Consider the following 21,843-nt stretch of genomic DNA (forward strand, 5'->3'; position numbering starts at 1 on the left):
CGTCATTATCAGGACATTCTTTCCCCTGACAGATGGCAGGAAGGCCTTCAGCGCTAGTTCGATTGCCCTCAGCTCTAAAAGGTTGATATGTATTTTGGACTCCGATGGAGACCAATGACCGCTGATTGTCAAATCGTTGCCATGAGCTCCCCACCCCAGGAGTGAGGCGTCCGTCACTACTGTGATCTCCAGCCATGGTTGCCAAAAAGGTTCTCCTTTTAGGATGTTCTCTGTACAGGTCCACCATAGAAGGTCTTGTCTACCTTGTTCGGAATCTGAAGAAGATCTGTCATTTGACCCGAGAACTGGGACCACTGAGTCTTTAGGGCCCATTGAAGGGATCTCATCCTCAAGCGTGCCTCTGGCACCAGAAAGATGCAGGAGGCCATGAGGCCGAGCAACCTTAAAAAGTCGTAAGCCTGGAGATTTTGGGCATTTTGGAATTTGGAAACCATCTGAAGAATGTCTTGAGCCCTCGACTTGCGAGGCGAGCTCTTTCCCAAGGACGTGTCTAATACAGCTCCTATGTACTGAAGCTGTTGGGAAGGTGTCATCTGTGACTTCTTGAAATTGAGGGAGAAGCTCAGTTTGTGGAGGGAGTGGCAGGTGACTTTCAGATTGTGCAGTGTTTGCTCTGCAGAGCGCGCTCTGATCAACCAATCGTCCAGGTAGGGGTAGACATGAATCCCCCCTCTCCTGAGGTGCGCTGCCACCACTACCATTAACTTGGTGAAGACCCTCGGGCGGAGGTCAACCCGAATGGCGGGACTCAAAACTGATAGTGTGAGTCGCCAACTACGAACCTCAGGTATTTCCTGTGTTTGAGATGAATCTGCACATGAAAATAAGCATCCTGGAGGTCCAATGACACCAACCAGTCCTGGAGTTGAAGGGCCTGAAGGATCTGAGAAAGGGTAACCATCTTGAACTTGTCCTTCCTGAGGAACTTGTTCAAGTTTCTTAAGTCCAAGATTGGTCTCAGTCCTCCGTCCTTTTTGGGGATCAAAAAATACGGGGAGTACCAACCCTTGTTCCTCTCCGCTGCAGGTACTGGTTCTATAGCACATTTCTCCAGCAGGGTTAGAACTTCCTGCTGTAGGAGCGGGTTTGAAAGTTTCAACGGGTTTCTCCCTGGTGGATTGCTTTGAGGTTGCTTTAGAAAAGGAAGGCAATAGCCTTGGGCTATTATTTCTAGAGCCCAAACATTTGAAGTAATGGCTCGCCATTCTTGCAGATGCTGCGCCAGCCTGCCTCCTACAGGTGTTTTGTGGTGCAAGTCCTCAAAGTGGTTTTGTGGTGGATGTTGCAGCTGCTGATGGCAAAGAGGCTGCAGCTGGAGCTGGCTTAGCACGTTTTCCTCGTCCACCACGAGTGGCCTTTCTTTGGCCCCTTTGACTGGCCAATCCTCTCGTCTTCACGTATGAGGTGTAATAACGATAGGATCATCCCCTCCAAGATTGCCCTTGCGCACAAAAAGGCTGAGGTTGCCTAAGAGCAGCTCCTAAGGATTTTGCCGCTGCTTTTGAGGTCTGCAACCTCTCAAGGCTCTCGTCAGCCTTCTTGCCAAAAAGGTGAGACCCGTCAAAAGGCATGTTCAGGAGGCGGTTCTGTACGTCCGGTGCAAAACCGACTTCCGTAACCACGCAAACCTGCACATTACCGTGCTAGTGCGCATGGACCTGCTTACACTATCTGCAGTTTCCAATCCAGATTGAAGGGATTCCTGCATGGCCTCCTTTCCATCTCTAACGATGGCTAGGAAACCTTCCCTTTCTTCCCCTTTTGGTATGTGCTCCGCCGCCATTGCGATGCACTCCCATAGAGTGTACGAAAATGTTGCCAAGGCACATGTGGAGTTGGCAGATTTGAATGCCATGCTCCCGGCTGAAAATACCTTCCGTGCCCAACCATCCACATGCTTATCATCCCTGTCTGGAGGGATAGACGGGTACGCAAGTTTGTTGGAAGCTGTGGCTGCCTGTATGACCAAACTCTCGGGAGTTGGATGTTTTGACAGATAGCCGGGGTCGCTACTGGCTGGGCGGTATTTTGATGCAAGGGATTTATTTACCGGAGGAATAGAATCCGGAGTTTCCCAATTCTTGGCCACCCTGTTTTTTAAGGCTACATGAAAAGGTAGTACTGGGTCTTCAGTGGGACCATGTTAAATCGTCCTGGACGAATTGGGCTGGTAGTCTAGCCCATCCCAAGTAATCTACCACCTTGGTCATTAACTGACGGTAAAATGGACTGGCATGCTCTTCTGGATCTGGTCTACCGAAGTCATTCTCAGGAGAGGGGTCAATGCCACTTGCACTGTGTAAAGACTCCACCAAATCCCTCATTCTGCTTTCCTCTGAGATCAAGCATTATGGGACATTTGGGGTGCCATACTCCAATCCAAAAGGTACATTTTCCTCCTCGGATCTCTCCTGTTCCTCAAAAATTGAGGTCAAGGATTTGAAAAACTCCTTCCTAGGGAGAGGCTTGAAAACCTCCTCTGGGAGGAGGAGGAGGAAGAGGTGTAGTACCAGGCTCTGAAGGAATTAAATGTTTAACTTTTTTCTTCTCTTTTTCTGGCTGCCCTGGCTTGGTTGGAGCCTTTGGCGCCGAGGGTTTCGGCGTCGACGTTGATAAAGGCGTCAACGACATAGTGGTCGTCAACAGGGTCTGCTTCGAGGGCGTCGAGGCAGCCTTCAAGGGTTTCCCCTTCGAGGTGTGATAGGTCTCGGACAGCGTCGGTGACCTCGAGCGGTTGATTCGACTCGAGCGTTTATCGCTCGGCGTCCTGAAAGGTTCCCTATCATTCCTTTTACGATCACCTGGGCGCGCGAGTGTCGGAGCGATGACGCTCCTGGCTAGCTTCTGAAGAAGGCGCGGACCGAGGCTTCGCCTTCTCAAACACCTCCATCATTTCGACCCTGAATGCTTCCCACTCTTCGGTAGACAAATGTTTTGTGGGGCATTTCATTTTCGGAGACTCGTCTGACGACGAGGTGGAGGGAGACCTATGGCGTCGCTTCTTCGACTTTTTCGACGAAGACGACGAGCGATGAGAATCGCTTCGGGATCTAGATCGATGCCTTTTGCGTCAAGGATATTTTTCCCCATGGGGTCTCGACTCACGTTAGAGGCTTTTCGATCCTTTTCGATCCTTCCGACCTACCTGTAGCTTTCCTCTCCTTTCTCGCAAGGCCTTCCCCTGACACTTCGAACAGGCCTCCATGTCGTGGCCTTCCCCGAGACACCACAAACACTCGCGGTGCGGGTCCGTGATCGACATTTTTGAGCCGCACGACTTGCATTTCTTAAAACCCGATCTCGGGGTCGTGGTCGGCGTCGATGACAAGGACATAATTACTTCTCGTTGTATTATATTTCTTGACAGAACTCGAGGCGCGCCGAATGTCCGAAGCAACATAACTGCGGAAAAACAGAATGGAGGCCAACGGGCGCCACGTGTGCTACTTATACACCCGATGACGTCACCCTCGACGGAGGCCTTCGAGGGACCATCGACTCGACGACATCGACGCACGGCGCCCTCTGCTGAAAAAATTTCCAAAGAGCAGCAAAGCTGGATGGAATACATCTGAGATGAGGAATACATTGGAGGACACAATCCACTCGAAGAAGGCATCATAGTTGGATCTCGAGCCGGAGATCGAGGTCTATGTGGTGATGCTGGAGAGGGGACACTTGTCGGTGAAGCACTGAGTGTTCTGCTCCTGGATCTACGTGGAGGCTCAGGTGACTGTGCTCTTTTCTGTGGTCTAATCCTGGAAGGGGAGTGCCTGGGAGTGCTATACCGAGGTGAAACCTCCCTCAGAGGGGTCCTTGGTTTCTTCGGTACAGATGACCTATTCTTTTGTTCTTGACGCCTGTTGAATTCTTCGATGATTCTTTGCACCGTTGCCATGAGCACCGGGTCATAAGAATCAGCCATGTCCTCTGAATCCGGTTGCCAAGGAGGACTGTTTTCCTTGCGAATGAGGAAAGGTTGCCCACCAAGAATTTCCGTTTCTGAGAACTCCTGTTGCAGAATGATGTTAGGGAGTTCTGTCATCTCTTTTAAAGGGGATAACTGTGCTCCAACTGGCTCAGGAGTATCTGAAATTGGAGACGTTGCTTCCAAAGACTTGGGGAGACTGCTCACATTGAATGGTTTATCCGTGACTTCCGCGAGTGGTGTTGTGGGTTCTACTTCTTCAGAAGACAAAAAAATGTCGGTGTCGTCGACAGTGTTTTTGTCGACGGTGGTTCCGTGGATGACTGCTTCGTTGACGGCAGCTTCGTGGATGATGGCTTTGTCAACGGTGGTTTCGTGGACGAAGACTTTGAAGATGGTTGACACCCCTCCGTCAACGAGAGCTTCGTGGATGAGAGTTTCATCGACGAGTGATGAGCTTCCTTCGTCGACGACTGCTTCTTGGACGTTGACCTAGAAGACGAGGATTTGGCCATGGACGGTGAGGCTTGGAGTGTCGTCGTTGATGGAGGTTTCGTCGACGGCTTGGTCGTCGGTGAGTCTCTGACCTTGCTTCCGCTCGTGGACGGTTTCTCTGTGGATGACTGACCCCTACCCCTGTTTTTTTTTAAAACGACTCCTTACCTTTGGAGGTGGTGGTTTTTTCTTCAGGATGACGTTTCTTGTGGTCTCCAGAGCCCAACGGAGGCATGGAAGAAGTGGATTCCAACTTTCTCTTACTCTTATGAGAGGGAGAGGAACTCCTTTCCACTGAAGAGTTCCTTTTCTAAGAGGTTTGTCTCTCAGATGGTTTAGTATCCAACACGGGAGCTGTCTTGGCATACTCCTAGTCAGAGGACAGACCTTTGGCTTCTAGGTGTAACAGAAGTCTCCTGTGTCTGTCTTGCAGGGTTTTGGTAGAGAAAGATCTGCAAATGTCACATTTGTTGATGTCATGTGGATATAAGCAGTAGATGCAGTGGTCATGTGGGTCCTTCATGTAGACCAGTTTCTTCCTGCACCTCGTGCAGTCCCTAAACAGGGAAGGCTTCTTGGCAGACTGAAGCTCAGCCATGCTGAGGAGAACTTTCACTGGACGGAATTGTGCTAGGAAAAAAGATTCTCAGAGCCCAAAAGCTCAGAATAGAAACCCCTAAAGAGGGGAAAACAGTAGAATATATTATAAAAATATACACTACATGCAAAAGGTAAAACAAATCGAAAGCTCAGAGAGCTGGAGGATTCCTTCTGTCTGATAGACTGCAGTTCAAAGTCTGAAGATGGCTGCCTGGGGCGGAGCTTAAGCCCTGCTACCTCATTGGTTGGGGCCATAAAGGACCAAAGTGAGGTGGAGGGACCACACAATGGAATGGCTCATAGGCCACAATGGGGCAATTACATGCATTCTCTATGGAATAATGTATATATATATATTAAAACATTTTAATCATTATTTTTTATCACTGAGGATTCCCAGTCTGACGACAGGGAATATTCAAGCATCTGAATCTATGAAAGATACAGTTACAGATAAGTAACTAAGACTTTCTACATCGGAGGCAAGGCTTTTCGAGCAGGCCTCAGCATTTCTTTTCTTTTCGTAGTGCTCTCAAATGTGGCGTGAACCACGAGTTGGGGTGTGCACAAGGTTTGGGTTTCCGCATTTTGATTGTGGCTATGGTATAATGGCTTTAAGTAGTTATTAATGACTTTATTAGTATAAAGGCGATGATCTAAGAACCCCACAGGCAAGAGCACAAAAAAACACTTCTAGCACTTCCATACACCTATCAGTTATTATATTCTCTTGCGGGTGTGCGCAGATCAAAAGAGACTTGTCCCTGCAGTCTCTATGCACACACAGTAATTCCAAGAGTTTGTGAGGAAGTGTGATAGGTATTTAAGTGAAAGTCAGAGCAGCTCAAGCCTGAAGTAACGTGCAGTCGGGTCAGTGAAAGGGTGAGAGGAACAACCCACTTCTCGTTCTCCCTCCACACCCCACTAAACACGGTATAACATAACTCTTCCGATGTTTTCTAAGCACTTTTCCACTTGTTTCACTTGTAGTAATTACTCACGGGTGCGCGCAGATCAAAGGGAATTATCCCCACAGACTTTGGGCGCACAGAATACACAAGTGTGTGTGAAGAAATGCGATAGAAGTTAAAAGGGAAAGCAGGGCGGCTCAGAAGGTTAAGTCTTGTGCAATCGACTAAATAAAGAGACTTACCGCAGCAAGTCCCTGCGCTTCCCTCCCACCCCACCCCCCCCCCCCCGAGTTCACGGAAACAGGGCAACACACTCCAGGACACTCCACGTCGCTCCGCTTAGGAGAGGGGTTTTTGATGAAGTTGGCCCGCCTCCAGGCAGTAGAAAGGAAAGATCGACTGTGTAAACAGAGCTCCCACACGGCAACACACTCCACCACAATTCTTATGAGATGATATTTTATTTGTATCAGGCTCGTACACAAGTGTTTCAAAGCGCTATATCTTATACAATCTTAGAGCTCAATTTTATACAATGTGCATGGACGTCCGCAATAAATAAAAAAAATATAGTGTTCAGCATAAAGTTTGGAGCTTTGTCCAGCTCACAGCTTTCCTTCAGCTCCCTTCCCCAAGTATAAAGTGGTTCTAACAAAGGTTTCAAGATTGCCTTAGTTCCAAAATAATATAGGATTAACCAGTACTCAGGGTTCCCTTCCACAAGTTCCAAAACACAGTTCAAAACACAAAATATCCTGAGGCAGAGTCCTCAAGTAAAAATAGTTCAAAACCTCAGGGTTCCCTTTCCCAAGACATACTTTCAATGATATATTGATATTATGGTGTTTCCCAATATTCTTAATGTTCTGTGGCGCACTTGCACCCTTTACATATGGCTGTTCTTTGCACAACAATATATCTTGGTTGAAAATGGCAAGTTCATCTCCAAAGTTCCGTTCACTTTGAATTATAATACACACTGGATTTGCTAGCTTTGTTAAAGTTCTATTAATCTTAGAGTTCAATATGCATTGGTTTTGGCGATTTAAAAAACTTAACTGATTTGTAGATTTAATGTATATGAACGTTGCTTCCAATTTAAGTTTCATTCACTTTTTTTTTTTTTATTTTATTTTATTTGAACTTTACTCGGTAAAAACCAAGTTTTGTCAAAATTGACAATAGTAGAAAGTACAGATGTTCCTTGAATGCAATAACAATGGCCACTAGCCACCCGCCTGCTACTGTGGCGGACCATCTTGGAGGTCTTGCCGTCTGATTTGGTCAAACACCCGGTCTATGAGTTTAGCAAAGGCTTGCGACCACTTGTTGTTTTCACCAGAGATCAGTCTGTTCCACAACTCGTCCGTTTGAAATATCCATAAATTCTCATCAAGGGCAGGGAGATACAGGTTTCTTGATTCCTTCGTGTTTGCGCATTCCATCACCAAGTGTTTCAATGTTTCTGTGGAATCATGCTTTTTACATAGTCTACACTGTTTATCCCCTCCGCCTCCTCTAATGGCACTAATCTCTCTGGTTGGGAGGAGGTTGAGCCTTGCTCTCATAATCTTGATTCTCAATCCTTTATCAGGGAACTTGGCGCAGTATTGTAATGGTTTTTTTGCCTTTCATTCACTTTTGGACTTCGCACACAGTGTATTTATTTAAATAGAAAAGCTTCATTTCTTTAGAATCTTCATAAGTGACAATCTCCTTTCAGTGCGGTATTTGAAAACGTGCTTTTATGTGCATGCGACCACTCTAACAAAATATTCTCACTCGTTCAGGGATTAACAAGTCTTATTGTTTGCTAGTTGCAACGATACGGATACCTTCAAAAACATCTCACCATTCGCGCGACCACTCCGATACAAAATAATCTTGCACGTAAAATCAAACTTTTGCATACCGGGTTTCTCTCTGCGTAGAAAATCATTGGTTTCCTTGATCAGAGTTCATGCAGCGAAGATCTACCAGCCTTCTGCTTGTTGCCTCAGAGCTCAACCTCCTGCCCCTTAGGCACTCCTGGGTCGTCTTCTGGCCCCAGGACAACAAGCACTTCGACCAAAGAAAAAGGGGCAGCCTTCCGGCATGGCTCCCCTTTCAAGGCTCCTTCGGTTCCACAGAGCCCCAGCTCCTGGGCCGCTCTTCCCTGAACCATTGGCATGCTCAACACGGACAGCTCACTGCAGTCTCTCTCGGCTTCTCTGCTGCAATTTCACTGCCACTACTCCAGTCACTGCTTCCTCACTCACTCTCATTTGATGGGGCTTTTTATACCGCTGCAGCCCCTTAAGAGGCTGCAGGTGTGAGTGTTCCGCTCACCCCTTCCTGACCATCATTGAGGGACATACCTGACCTCTACTGCTCTCAGGCCAAGTACTAGAGTGGTAAAAAGCAACCAGTCCTCCATACTCCCAGTTGCCTCTTCCTCATCTCAGTAGTTTTTCTAGTTTTATATGAGGAAGTCAGGGGAGTTGGCTTATAATACCCCATGAAGACTGGGGAAGGGTTGGGTAGGTCATTAGTAGTGTGAGAAACCTGAAGGAGTCTCACCTGCAATGCTAGTCCCCGGGGATCTGTCATTCAGGTGGCCAGGACACGGCCATCGCTATTGGAACGAGTATCACCTGGATGAGGGGTCTACAGGGAGTGTAAGTGGGACACCGGAGGGTGAGACACAGTATCCCCTTCCCAATAACAATGTTTCCCCATCCTACCAGGTAGAATAGCTAGGAACTAAACCCACCCCTTTTCCGACACAAACACTGTCTCACGGACTGCTCACTGTGAGAGTAAACAGACTAACACCCGAGCCGTACACCTGACATGGTCCAACACAAGGATCAGGCAATTACTGATATTTTCACACACACACACCTGACTTCCATCACACTTCCCCACACAGATAAAAGGCAGAGCATAAAAGCACACTTTGAGCAAGGCAAAACACACGAGGAAGCAGCAATTCCGAGATGGCATTTTAAACCGAGGATAAAGGCTGCAAGAACAGAGAGGGTTACAAGGAGGAAACTACCCTTGACTGTTTCAGAGAACAGCGATTTTCAAGAGGCCTTGAGGAAAGGAAACATAACACCGGGAATTACAACTGAACAATGGTGCACTGTGTGTCAAAGGTACACAGGGCCCTCCCGCATTGATGGCCAAAGCAGGGAGAAGCAATTGTCGCCGTGGTACTGTCCTTGGCTCCGACAACAAAGCAGCACCAGTGAAGTCAGCACAGCCGGTGAGTCTGAGAGACTGATAGCAGACGGACTGTGTACGCTCAAGGTTGCAAGCAGCAACATTGTATGAGGAAAGATGACTCTTATGCGATTGAACTTTATAAAAACAAAATTGGTACCAGAAACAGAGTGGTCCGGCGCCACATGGGGGCTCATTTGAAGGTTTCTGTTTGTTATACCACTGAGCGTGTCAGAAGTGTTCAACTGTGACATCGAAGTGGTCCTGCAAAGGGTCAATTTAAATCCTGTGCACATTCGAAAGTCTTCGATAGCTAAAACAAACTATAATTGGTACGAACCCAGATGAGGGAGACTAATTGTGTAAAAGGGGATCTCAGCCCGACTGAGGGGGACCCGGGGTGAACCACAAGTCACCTGCAAAGGAATTGTGGAAGAAAAGGGATCTAAATCTGGCTGAGGGGAATCCAGGGTGAAGAGTGGATCGCCCTACTTGAGTACTTTGAAAGGAACTTTTTGTTTGTTTGAATCATCAGGCCCTCAGAAGCAAGAGACTTGATAACTTGAGAGACTTGGGCATAGAAGGTCCTGATGTTTGTAATGGAACTGTGTCCTCGTGCCGAAGAAGCCCAAGAGTGTGCTGTGCTGGAGTGAAGTGCCTTTTCCCATGCTGAAAAAGTGGGGAAGAGAGGCCAAGGGCCTGAGCATCCCGTCTTATCATTTTGTAAACACTTCTTTCTTTTTCACGAACATTAGCCTAAACTATTTGTAACTTTGCGGCAAGGATTGGCAATAGGTTTTTTTATCATAGGCCATTTTATTTTGACGAGACTCCACTAGGACTGCATTATTATTTTTTTGATGGTCGTAGCTTGCTCCCAACTTAGATTTAGGTTTAGATAGGCGTTTATCACACCCTTGAATAAGTTTAATAACCACCCTTGAACTGTGGTCACTTGTGTCTGTCTTAATTTGATACGATGCCTTCTTTACAATAGGAAAATGGGGATACCATGTCCCTCTAAAGGGCATCCGACTCCCAGTTTAGACAGAACCTCCACCTTGGTGATACTCCTTTGTTTGTCCACATCCAGGGTCGGGATCTAAGAGCAACGGCCTTGCCCTGGCAACTTGTGCAGAGGACACATGGGGAATAGGAGTGTGAATACCCTTGGGTTTGTCACATACCCTTTTCCAATGCAGGTTTGACCGGTGCTTCTCAAGGAACCTGAGGCAGGAGAGATACCTTATCTTGCTCTGGTTCCTCTCGAGGTTCTATTGTGGAGCCACCGTGTTGACGGTCCAAGAAATCCTGCGGTCCTCTTGCTTGCACTATTGACTATCCCCAATGAAGTAATCTTGTCTTCCTCACCAGCTTTGCCTTTCAATTGGGGAGGTTCTGCCTTTGAAGAGAAAGGAGGTGCAACTACAAGATTTTTTTTATTTATTTGAGCTATTCGTGAAACCCATTGATAAAAGTGAGATACATCTCTTCCCATGATTAACTGAGTTGGTAAATTGGAAATTACTGCTACAGTGTTACGCTCACCTTGTCCCTGCGGGGGCGACAGGCACCGCAGGGCGATCTGAGTGTAAGGTGGTGTGCTCCTGTGTAACTCAACTGGTGCTGCCTGCTGGCCGTTCTGGAGGTGGATCCTACAAGAGGGAAGCACGTAAATGGGACCGCCAACACTCCTCATGCCCACCTCGCTCTCCCTTTGTGTTCTAGGCTTCCAGAAGACCCCCTGATCTCTTCTCACCTTTGGATTGTGATGGGTAAGCTCTCCGGCCTGCTTTCTTCTCAGCAGGGGTGCGATTCTGTATGAACCGAGTTCCTTCACTGGTTCATCCGTATGCAATTAGTCCCGCCCAGGCCTGCTGCAGCGACTATTCTCTTGTTCTCGTTTGCGTGGTTCTGGGCGAGAACCTTTACTATTCTTATTTTCCTTGTCCCTTGGTTCAATTAGGTGCTGCACTGTCTTCCCTTTTGGGTGTTTGTCCTTTCCCTTTTGGGTGTTTGTCCTTGATATGCACTGGATTGAATGATTCATGTTTTTTCCTTCATGTTTTCCCTTGCAGGGCTCCGTGTGTGGACTGTCTCTGGTCTGCGTGATAGGAGGGTATGAAAGCCCAGTGCCCACTCGGCTGCGGTGGTGAGTTCACACAGTGAATTTTGCTTCTGCGCCTTGCAGGGATATTAGCGCCTTCCGCACTAACCTTTCTTGCCTTCTTTTCCCAGGTGCCAGTCGATGGAATGCTGCCGGAGTTCGGAAGTACCTCGCTGCGAGTTGATGGATGGTTTCTGGAGTTTCAGAGACGCCTGGCGGGAGCCGCGATGAACGGGCAGGAGTTCCAGGTGAGTTTTCTCTTCGGATGTTGAAAGCGAGGCGCAAGGGATTCTAATGCTTCTTCTTTGCCTCTCCGGTCGTTGTTGAACGTCATGGTTTCGAGTAGGGGCGTGGCTTATATAGCCAGCCACGCCCGATCAGGCCAGCCACTCCCAAACACTGGGCTGCATGAAGAGAGGAGAGCGAGGCTCAGTGCCCCGCCATATTGGGCTGTCAGGAAGTTTCCTTACCCCCATGAGTCTGGAGCCAGAGGCGCCAGGCCAGGGCCCAAGAGGCCTTTTCCTGTACTTTATGGGTGCCGGTTAGGGATCCCCCTGTGAGAAGTGACAATGACCCTACAACTGTGCTGGATTGGCTGCGCTTGTGGGTTTCTGGGCGGGTGGTTGTGATATACAGTCAAATCTATTTTTCTCCCCAGAATAGAAATAGGGATTTGAGTCAATGGGCATTTCTGAGAACGGGCATGTACACAAGTTACCTTTCCTTTTCTCCCTTCTCTCCACTCCTGGGGGAAGTACCTTGGTTCTTATGGTACTTTTTCTTTGCTCCCCGTATCCAATTCTGCCCAAATCAGTTTTCCCTCTAAGATAAAGGGGATTTTATATGTGGTTTTCCTTTTTGTATATAAAAAAGCATCAAGCCTTCTTTGAGGCTGATCGGGTTGACTGGATGATATAGATTTGGGAAATTCAACTACATTTAATGGCCAACAGCTCGCAAGATTTCCAAACAATTTGAAAGAATAACATTTCCGACAGAAATCGAGAAATTGATTTATTACTGCATGGTATGCTCCTTCTATTGGCTCCCCCCAGGATTCAGCTCTTACCAACTCTGGTTCTAAAGATGTTATCTGGGGAAGATGAATGTCAAGTAAATGCTGAAGAAGGTATAGCTTTACTTGATGACCAACTGGAATGCTCTGGGTTCGCCTCAAAAGGATTTGTCAAAGCTATGTCCCCTCCCTCTTGTTCCCGGATTTTTTATATTCCCTAACCTTCTAAGGTAATAGTTGTATTAGATAATACAGTTTCCCCACAGATGTATTGCATCTCTCTTTTAAAAGGGTTAAGGCCAAGATATTTATTTATTTCCTTTACTAAAATGGTTTTCGGATAATTCTCTTTTGAGGCTGGATAAGAGGAAGGTCCCATGAAATTTAATTCCTCAGAATTCCTATCAGCTGACCCCTTTTGATCTCAAAGGGGTCATCAGAAAAATTCAAAAGGACACATTTTAATTCCTCTCCCCATGGGAATATAGGCTGTATTCCTAGGTGGTAATACATAGGTACCTAAACCATGGGGAAAATCAAGTTGTAGGCCCAAAGAGATTATCATCTTGTCTCTCTGGTAATCAGCAGTCATAAGGACACAAACTATGATAACAGTGGTTCTAAATGTACCAACACCCGAGACCAAGCGAAATCTTAGAGCATTTTTGGGACGAGTTGGATACTATCGCAGGTTTGCGCCTAATTTCTCAGAAACATCCAAACTGACTGACAAGCTAAAAAATGCTGACATTTAAAAGATCTGTTGGATTGATGAGGATGAAGTCTGTCTGAAAGAAACCTTATGACAAAATCCCATATTGAAAGTGGCAGACATCTCAAAAGAGTTTATACTTCAGACTGGGGGCTGTATTGTCCCAAATACATGATGGCTTAGAACATCTTATATTATTTGCCAGTTATTTCCCAGAGAGAAGAACTATTCAGTGTTAGAAATAGAATTATTAGCCATCAAATGGGCCATCCTTTACCTCACATACTACCTCTTGGGAAGAAAATTCATCCTATTTACTGACCATTCTCCCCTCGTCTGGTTAATAAGAATAATAATCATTTGCATTTATATAGCGTTACGAACCCTCAGGCATCCGAGCGCTGCTTCTTATTACCTACCGTGTGTGGCGCTCATTTATCGACCTGAGTTTAGCCTTGCCGGGATTTGAACCTGCATTGGCAGGCTCTGGACGGTTGTTAAAGTGAGCACTCTACTCGCTGTGCTATCTGACCGACTAAGGATAAATCAGCAAAAGGAATCCAACCCACATGTTATGCGATGTTTTCTTGACTTACAACCATACTTACAACCATACTGTTTCTCAGTAGAACATAGGAAAGAAAGTTGAGAGCAACATGGATTTCCTTTCACGTTCCCCTGTGAAACAGTCGTTCACATTGCATACGGGAAGGGTATGTGAAAATCCAGAGAATGGGGGAGAAGCACCCGATGGTGAGATATGGTACCCCCCCTTTTTCGACAACCCATATCTCCCCTATTCCTGCTTATTTTATAGTCAACTACAGCTCCCATAATTCCTCCCCACAGTATATTGCCAAAAATACTGAGCCGGGGAAGATGAGTAATGAGGCCAGAAAGATTATCTCTACTAACTTGCAATGGCTCTGCCCCTGTAATGAGGCCTGGCAGAGTCAGGCACGTAATCCTAAGTGCACATACTTGCCGCTTGTTAACACTCCCTGTCAGTCAGATAAAAGGTGGCACGTAGAGGCACACAGTGAGAGAGACTGGGTACGAGAAGGAACAGCTCTTTCAGGGCTGAAGCGAACCAGGCGATGGAAGCTGGAAGGCCAAGGGGCTGATCAGCAGTTACGAAGATCGCGTGAGAGCCAGGCAAGAATAACACACTTTCGGGAAGCCGTAAACTCATCTCTTGGCTGAAACCGAGTGAGCGGAGGACAGGTATCTTCAAGGTACTTGAAAGCAGCCTGCGACCCTCCCGGGTGAACGGCACAGTTGGGGAGGAGAAGAGGAGGCATTGGTAGTGGCATTGACTGCTACATGAAGAGCGTTGATGAAAGAGAACTGATTAACACGACTGAGTTATCAAAGGCAACAAAAGCCTGGTTTGTGTCCAAAGCAAAAGTAACTTACTTGAAGGTTGCGCGTGTGCCGATAAAATGCGTAATGGAAAGGACAATTGCTGGACTGTAAAAGGAATGGATGCAAAGTAACAGAGTGGTCCTGCGAGGGAAATCGCACATTCGAAAGTCTCTGTGAAATGTTCCGAGTTAAATGGGCATCAAAGGCAAGAAAATAACCCTGATCCTGAAAGAAAGTTGAATGACTGAAAAGCAAATTATGTGAACGCTGAATATGCCAAGAGAACAAAGTATATGAACTGCGAAAGAGGCAAAGAAGGCAAACTAAGGAGAATAAGAAACTACAAGTTCCTAGAGGCATTGGTGCTACAACATGAAAAAGATTATGGATTGTATATGGAAAGATGTCTATGTAAAATCCTTGCAGTTCGAAAGTCTTAGACAGCGAAAAGACATCCGAGACAAAATGTGGGCAAGAGATCCCCAACAAAGTGAATAGACTGACTGGAGCCTGGCAGGGGGAAGTCTGTGCAGAACTGAGAAAGTGAATGTGAAAAGAAAGGCAGGCTCGAGCCCTGCAGACGGAAGTCTCTACCGAATTGTGGCAAAGCAAAGCTCAAAAGTGGAACTGTGTATTTACGACAAGGCGGACGAAGCCTAAGGAGTGATTGTACTGCCGGAAACTTGAAACCAAAGCCTGAACTGTTGTATTGTACCAGTAAGCCAAGTGTGCAAGACTGATAGAACTGTGCCATCCACCTATACTTTTTAGAAAACTCTCTAGGCCCCGTGGTTCTGAGGTGGGCAAGGGAGTTGTTATTTAAGCCATTCTGACATTTCTTTTGAGAAACTATTTTCCTTTTGTATTCCCTTAACACATTTGTCATTTTGAGAAGAAGGGCAGGGTTAGTTCTTTTTTAGTATATGCCTTTTTATTTTGACTAGACTGACTTGGACTTGTTTGTTGTTTATTTAATGGTCGAGACTACTCCCATTCTAGAGTCAGGGCCAGTTAGGAATTCTACCAACCTAACCAAAATTCCAAATAAAGGTTTTCGAAACGTGTATCCATTTGGTCTGTGTCTGCTACTTGATACCATGCCTTCCTTTCAGCAGGTGCACAAATAAATCTCATTATGCGAGCTACAAACGTTTGAGCAAAATGACAGATGGGATCTCGGTGTGCGTATTTCTGTATTTTGAAAGTTCCAGATGGTCTTTCAAATTCTGGGAAGATTCGGCAAGTTTATGTAATTGTAGTGTTCATTTTGTACATCATTTAATAGGCTTGTGTATAAAATGTATAAACAATATGAATTAATGCCTACCGTCCAAAAGTTTTCCATGATAAACTGCCATCCCAGCAACACGCCCAATGAATTTGAAATACGATAGATGATCTTCATTGCAAAGTCCAGAGTTTGGATTTATTTGCAAGGTATAGTTATCTCTGAAAACAAAAGACAAATGTCTAGATCAAATTGGAAGATTATTTCACAAAATTGATTAAAAACCCATGCAATGGCTACAGATCCTTTATTCTAGAGCTGTTGAAGCACAGCAACATCAGTACAGCACAGAAACATGCAAACATTGGACACAAATGTGTTTCATATGTTGAATGTAGCTAATACACCAATTGTAGTTCTTGTTTGTAACACGGGATGTTTAAATATCAATATGTATTCAAAGTACACACCATTTGACTAGCCCACCTGTTAATGTGCGACAAAATCAGTCTGACATCTCCCCCCCTACATTTATTACAGACATGGGTTGTTACCATTACAACAAATTCAATTTTCATTTTCCCCCAATTTATCGACTAACCTCTCTCCAGGTCACCGCGGCCCTTTTCAAACATTGAATTGGCCTTTCCCTCGATTTAGAATTACAGAACCTGGGGCACAAGAATGTTATCTGGAAGTGTAGGGGTTGTAATTAGGGCTATAAGGTAAACCAAATATATTGCAAAGCTCAGCAATCGACAGTCCCAATTAGCAACTTGTAATTCCCTTCACAATATGCCGAAAGGCTCAACTCTTAGAATCTACAACCAGTGCCAGCTTGGGTGGTGGGAAGAGTTAGGGAGAATTCTCTATTTAGGCTGAATTTCCTAACCTAGTGAGTCCCCCAGCAGCTTTGCTGGATTTCTGGAGTTAGTTTTTTCCTCCTGCCAAGAGTGAGACTCTCTTTCTCCCACTCTTGGACATGATTTATGGTATTCCTTTGACTGGTAATGTGTTTTATGGACTATGGGGTCCTTTACTCCATAGGGTCTCATGTGTTTTTCCTATGTGTGTTACACAGCACCCTCCGTGCAGTAACACAGGGTTGTCATAGTGACACCCCACCATAGACTCTATACCCTGGGAATGACTACTGTCTCCCAGGGCATGTAAAGTCACCATTGGCTTTACTAGTCCCAAATTATTAACAGAAACCAGTACAAACCATCATATTGTGGACGTACTGGTCGGGGCAATTCGATTGCCCCGGGGTCTGTTAGTCGAGGGGGCATGTCTCCGTCCCCCCTGATCGAGTTTTGGCTGGTGGCAGTGGAAAATACTTTTTATATTCGAGCGCAAATATTTTCCTATGGGATTTTCCCATTGTTCGAGGCTACCAACTTTAATTATTTAATTCTCATAGCCTCGAACATACCCCCGGTTTATTTAATTAATATTAATTCTCCGGTTGGTATTTTTTGCCAAGACTCAATCCTAAAATGGCGTTTGTGTTCTCTTCTGTGACTCCAACCCAAGTCGAGCCCTTTGTTCACTTTTTGGCGGGCTTCTCCACAGAAGCCTCCAAAAGTGGTGCCACTCTGTCTGGGTACCACAGGGGGTGTGGGAGGGGGTTTAGGCACCCTGGACTGAGTTACCTTGGTAACTCAAGTCGCACTCTTGTGTGATTGGCCCAAGTGGTGAGCCGGCCGGCTCACCACTTAGCATGTTTGAGTGACAGCTAGGCTGAGTGAATGGGGGTTTTCTGCATAAAAGCAGGGCTTTGGGGACTGGAACTTCAGAAGTCGCCTAACCTGATAATCCGACGAGGGAGAAGCTGAGCCGACCTACCACGATGACACCACCAGTGGAGCCCTGCAGAACCGACTCACCACTTCCCGACGACAGAGAAGATCTCCCGGCTGGAGAGGCTTCTTCCCCTGACTGGTGGGCACAACCAGTTTACCTTTCTTTCTACGCACCCCAGCCCGGTTTGTGGTCGAATTGCCCGTGCCAAGCACCCCGGCAGCCGGATAGCCACTCAACACTGAACCGCGAATCATCGGACCACTCCTTGTACCTGAGAAACTCCGCGGCTGGTTTCTTCCCTGGCAGTGCAACAGAATCCTGTCTTCCTCCACGACGAGATCCTCTCTTCCCCCGGACGAAGCACCGACTTGCATCCGCTGCCAGGAACAACTGCCCCCGCTGGAGCGTTCTCACCACTTTAAGGTACCGTGTCCGCCAGGCCTCGCTTTCTAAAGATTGCTACAAGGAAATAATAACCCCTTAACCTTCTGGACTGGGCTGGCCGCCTTGACCCTCTAACTGGTCCCTTTCTTTGGTCCAACTCCTTTTTGAACCTCTACAAGACTTTTGTGCACTGCAACCGTGTGACCTTGGACACATTTCGTTTGGATCCTCTGAAAGTGGGTCCGGCCTCTTGAACTCTAACTTCACGGTTTTACTTTGCCTTCTTCTCTTGTTATGTTCTGATAAAAGTGTTGGGATCTGTTTCAACTTGTTCTCTGCTTGTCTCTCCCTTTTTAAAACGAACTATTAGAGTGCCATCTACGTTAAGCGCTCACCGCTGTCTGAAAATAAGTGGAGCTTTACTTAAGACTTGTCTAATATTCTTTTAAGGGAGTGTATATCTTTTAGTGACCGTGTTTTTAAATTGCTTACTATTAGTGCCTGTGTGTTTTTCTAGATGTGGTTTTAAATAAATAATTATATCTCTTTTACACCAAGCCCTGGTCAGTGATTACTTGTTCTATTGTGTTCTCTTGACCTATTGTGAATACTCTGTATACTGCCTAACTCTTCTTGAGGGAAGTCTGACTGCTCAGCCACAGCTACCAAGTGAATCTGTGTGGTACAGACTGCTACCAAGTGGGTTTACTGCCAAACACCTGTAGTCCTAAATCTTTTGCAGTGGTCCCAGAGGGAACTGCACAGGTTTCTGCTTAACAGGAAGGTGCATGCATACTTGTGAGAAACATTGGACAAGACTTTTCTGCCAAACCAGGCACCAGATCCACAATAACATGTGTGCACTGATACCCATAGGGTAGGTAGCTTTGAAATCTCAATAACAGCTATGTCTCTGGTAAGAGTAGTGGTTTTATACAATATGCAAACTGAATCCAGATTTCACTAGATCCCCTGTTGTAAGTATTTAGACATTCTGAAAAGCATATAACAAAGCTTTGTTACAAAGCAACACCAGTTCCCACTTAATAAACCGCAGCATGAAACCTTCCAAAAAAAAAATTGCCTAAGGTCATTGCTTCGTTAGGCGAATACTGTTTAATCGGGATCAAAGTTCGACAAACTAATAATTATATGGTTAATTTACCTGTGTAAAATGGATTTACTATAGATGTGAACTGACAAAATCAGACAGTCACTTGGGGGAAATTGATGATGTGCACACAGCACAAAAAGGTGAAACAGGAATGTCACCTTGTCTACTAGGGTTCATAATGTGTCACAACACTACTCGTCAGTGCTATATACGCAAGGAAATATTGAACTTTGCTTGCAGAAGCAACCAACAAGATAGAGGTACCACCTCCTCCTGATCAGGAATTCTGGTACACATTTACAATGGGCCATGGAAAGATATTTATGGTAGGCAAATGTCAGCGACATGAGTTGCATAAACAGTTAATAAAAAGTAAAATATGAATATTTTGTCTCTGGCTCTCAGGAAATGAGAAGCATATTTACGAGTACCAACTGTTGCGTGTCTTGTAAACACAGGCTAGGTCCCCAGAGTTGTAAGGGAAGAGGCAAAATAACAGGCAATTACCTCACATTTTTTATGATATCATAAGGATTTTTTTTTACGTGCTGCATGCCACTATGCCCCTTCAGAACATAGACAGAGGGAACACCTGATGGATACTGCAAGTGGAAAACGCATTGTGCAGGTTGCAATAGAACAAACAGATATCAAGATGCGGCCTTTGGGTGTGGACCTAGCGAAACTGAGAATCAGGGGAATAGGAATGCAATCAGATCAGAAAAAGGACAACCTAAACTGAAGGCAGCAACAAAAGTAGATTGGTTAGTCTGGCACCTGACCATGGAACATCTGGAGACTGTGAGCAAACTATCCAATAGGAGATTCTGTGCGTGAAGGAAGACAAAGTGCAAATAAATCAGTCCTATCAAAGGGCTTATCCAGTGGTTTCTTGTGGATATGAGCTATGAAATTGGCTATCCTAATCCAAGAGGGTCTCCTTATTAGTACAGCTGTCCTGATGGCTATACCTACGTAGTCTGTGGCATCTAACCTAGTTTGCGCAATAAGGTAGATTTTCAATTTCTATGTCAAATCTCCTTCACCTGTGAGACCCCCAGCACTTTTTGCTGAACTTGTGGGTTTTTTCATCTCAGTTCCTGGGTGAGTGAGAACCTTTTTCAACACTCACCCATTCCTTTACTATGGCTACTGGAGTCATTTTTGGGCCTCTCCATATTTTATTTTTGGAGTCATGATTTCCTCCAATTTTACAGGCATCTGTAATTTCCTTTTGCAGCATACAGCTCCTTCTGTGTAGTATTGCTGGGGAGCCCCTTGGGCTTCCCTTTTTATTTTATTTTATTCTCCTTGCAAGAACACGTTCCCAAGGGTAGGGCGATACGTTTTATACTTTCTACATTTTATATTGTGAGATCAGCACACACTACCTTATGTGGAGTGTTGAGGGGTTACACTGTATCCCTGTTCTCACTGCTCCTGTAACATTTGTGTTACAGTGACAAGCATACCTGAATGGCTGGTGGCAGTGGGCGTGCTATATCGACTTTTGTGTCGGTAATGCATAGAAGGGTCACCACTGATCCAAAATGGTGATCGTTTTCTTTTTTCGCCATTTCTTGGTTGCTTGTCCTTTTCTTGGTCCTTCTGCAGTGCTGGTTTGGGGGAGATTCTGGTTTGACTTTAGTCTTCGGTGGGAATCCTTTGAGAAGGCGCCAGTGTGTGTGTGTGTGTGTGTGTGTGTGAGTGTGAGTGAGGGCAGGGAGCAGGGGAGGATCCCGAAAACTCATCTGGTCTTTGTTTTCTGGCATGCCTGCCTGGAACCAGTTCCAACTGGGAGGCTGGCTGTCCTAAAATGACGGTTCTTGCCCTAAAAGGACAACCACCCCACAAAGTTTTAATGCAGCATGAATGCTGATTGGCTAGGTTGACTGTGTACATAGTCGACCACTGGAACTAAATCTGAAGAAGAGGGGAAGACGCCTGCAGCTACTAACAGCGACCGAAGATGCCTACTAAGTGACTTCTGCTCTACTGACTCTTTCTTCCATCCAACAGAGGAGCTGTGAAGACGACGACTTCTTCCTTTGGGCTGGTGGGAACAATCAGCCTTGAGGATTCCAAGATGGCTGCCGAGCAGGGAAGACGTGCGTGAGCAGAGCTCCGTCTCCCGGCTGCTGTTAGGGAGAATTCTCATAAATAGCTAATTTTGCTTACCTAATGAGTCCCTCAGCAGCTTTGCTGGATTTCTAGGATTTATTTTTTTCACCTGGTAAGAGTGTGAACCTTTTTCCCCACTCTTACATGTGTTTTGCCGTGTGCGTTTTTACCATTTTTGTGTTCTTGGGCTCTGGAGCCTCACCTACTCCAACAGCACCACTTTTCATGTGCGTTACACAGCACCTTCAGTGCAGTAACACAGGGTTGTCTTTTAGACTTCCCACTGACTCCATTTTTCTGGGGCTGACTACTGTCACCCAGAAAAATGTAAAGTTGCCATTAACTTTATGTAGCCTCTTTAAACCACAGACCCAGTACACCCCATCTTACATGGAGTATTGGAAAGGGTTAACTCTTATCCCTTTTTGTCTGTGCCTCTTGTAGCCTTGTTTCGCTCCCTTAACATTACGACTTGGCTGGTGGCAGTGGTAACTACCCTAACTTTTCTACCGTGATTATCTTATATAAACGTGGTATTGTTTTAGGCTATCATAGTAGCCTCGAACATAAACTCGCTTGCCAAATGCATTTTATTTTGGCTCTGGCTGGGTTTATTCGCCATTTCTTTTTGTTAAAGTTTTACTTGTGTTTTACTCTGCGTGCCAAACCGGGGATGATTCCTTTTGTTCGCCGTCTTTTCGCAGGCTTCTGCACAGAAGCCCTCCTTAAGGCGCCTGATAGTCTAGGTAGGCAGGATGTGAGGGAAGGATCTTCGGACCCCTGCCATGGGTTCCCTTGGTAACCCAAGTCGCACTCTTGTCTGATTGGC

At 45.9% G+C, this 21,843-nt stretch overlaps 1 protein-coding gene across 6 annotated transcripts in view; it reads right to left on the reverse strand.

The window, feature by feature from the left end:
- NEDD4 (NEDD4 E3 ubiquitin protein ligase) overlaps positions 1 to 21,843 on the reverse strand; it is a 2,630,465-nt gene that overhangs the window by 575,083 nt on the left and 2,033,539 nt on the right. For all 6 annotated transcript variants that reach the window (XM_069624887.1, XM_069624886.1, XM_069624885.1 and 3 more), the window contains one exon: positions 15,689 to 15,810. In XM_069624887.1, the coding sequence (XP_069480988.1) occupies positions 15,689 to 15,810 (122 nt within the window). The remainder of the gene's footprint in view (positions 1 to 15,688; positions 15,811 to 21,843) is intronic.

The sequence above is a fragment of the Ambystoma mexicanum genome, chromosome 11 (assembly GCF_040938575.1).
Source record: "Ambystoma mexicanum isolate Mex_15411 chromosome 11, UKY_AmexF1_1, whole genome shotgun sequence".
Taxonomy (NCBI): Eukaryota; Metazoa; Chordata; class Amphibia; order Caudata; family Ambystomatidae; genus Ambystoma; species Ambystoma mexicanum.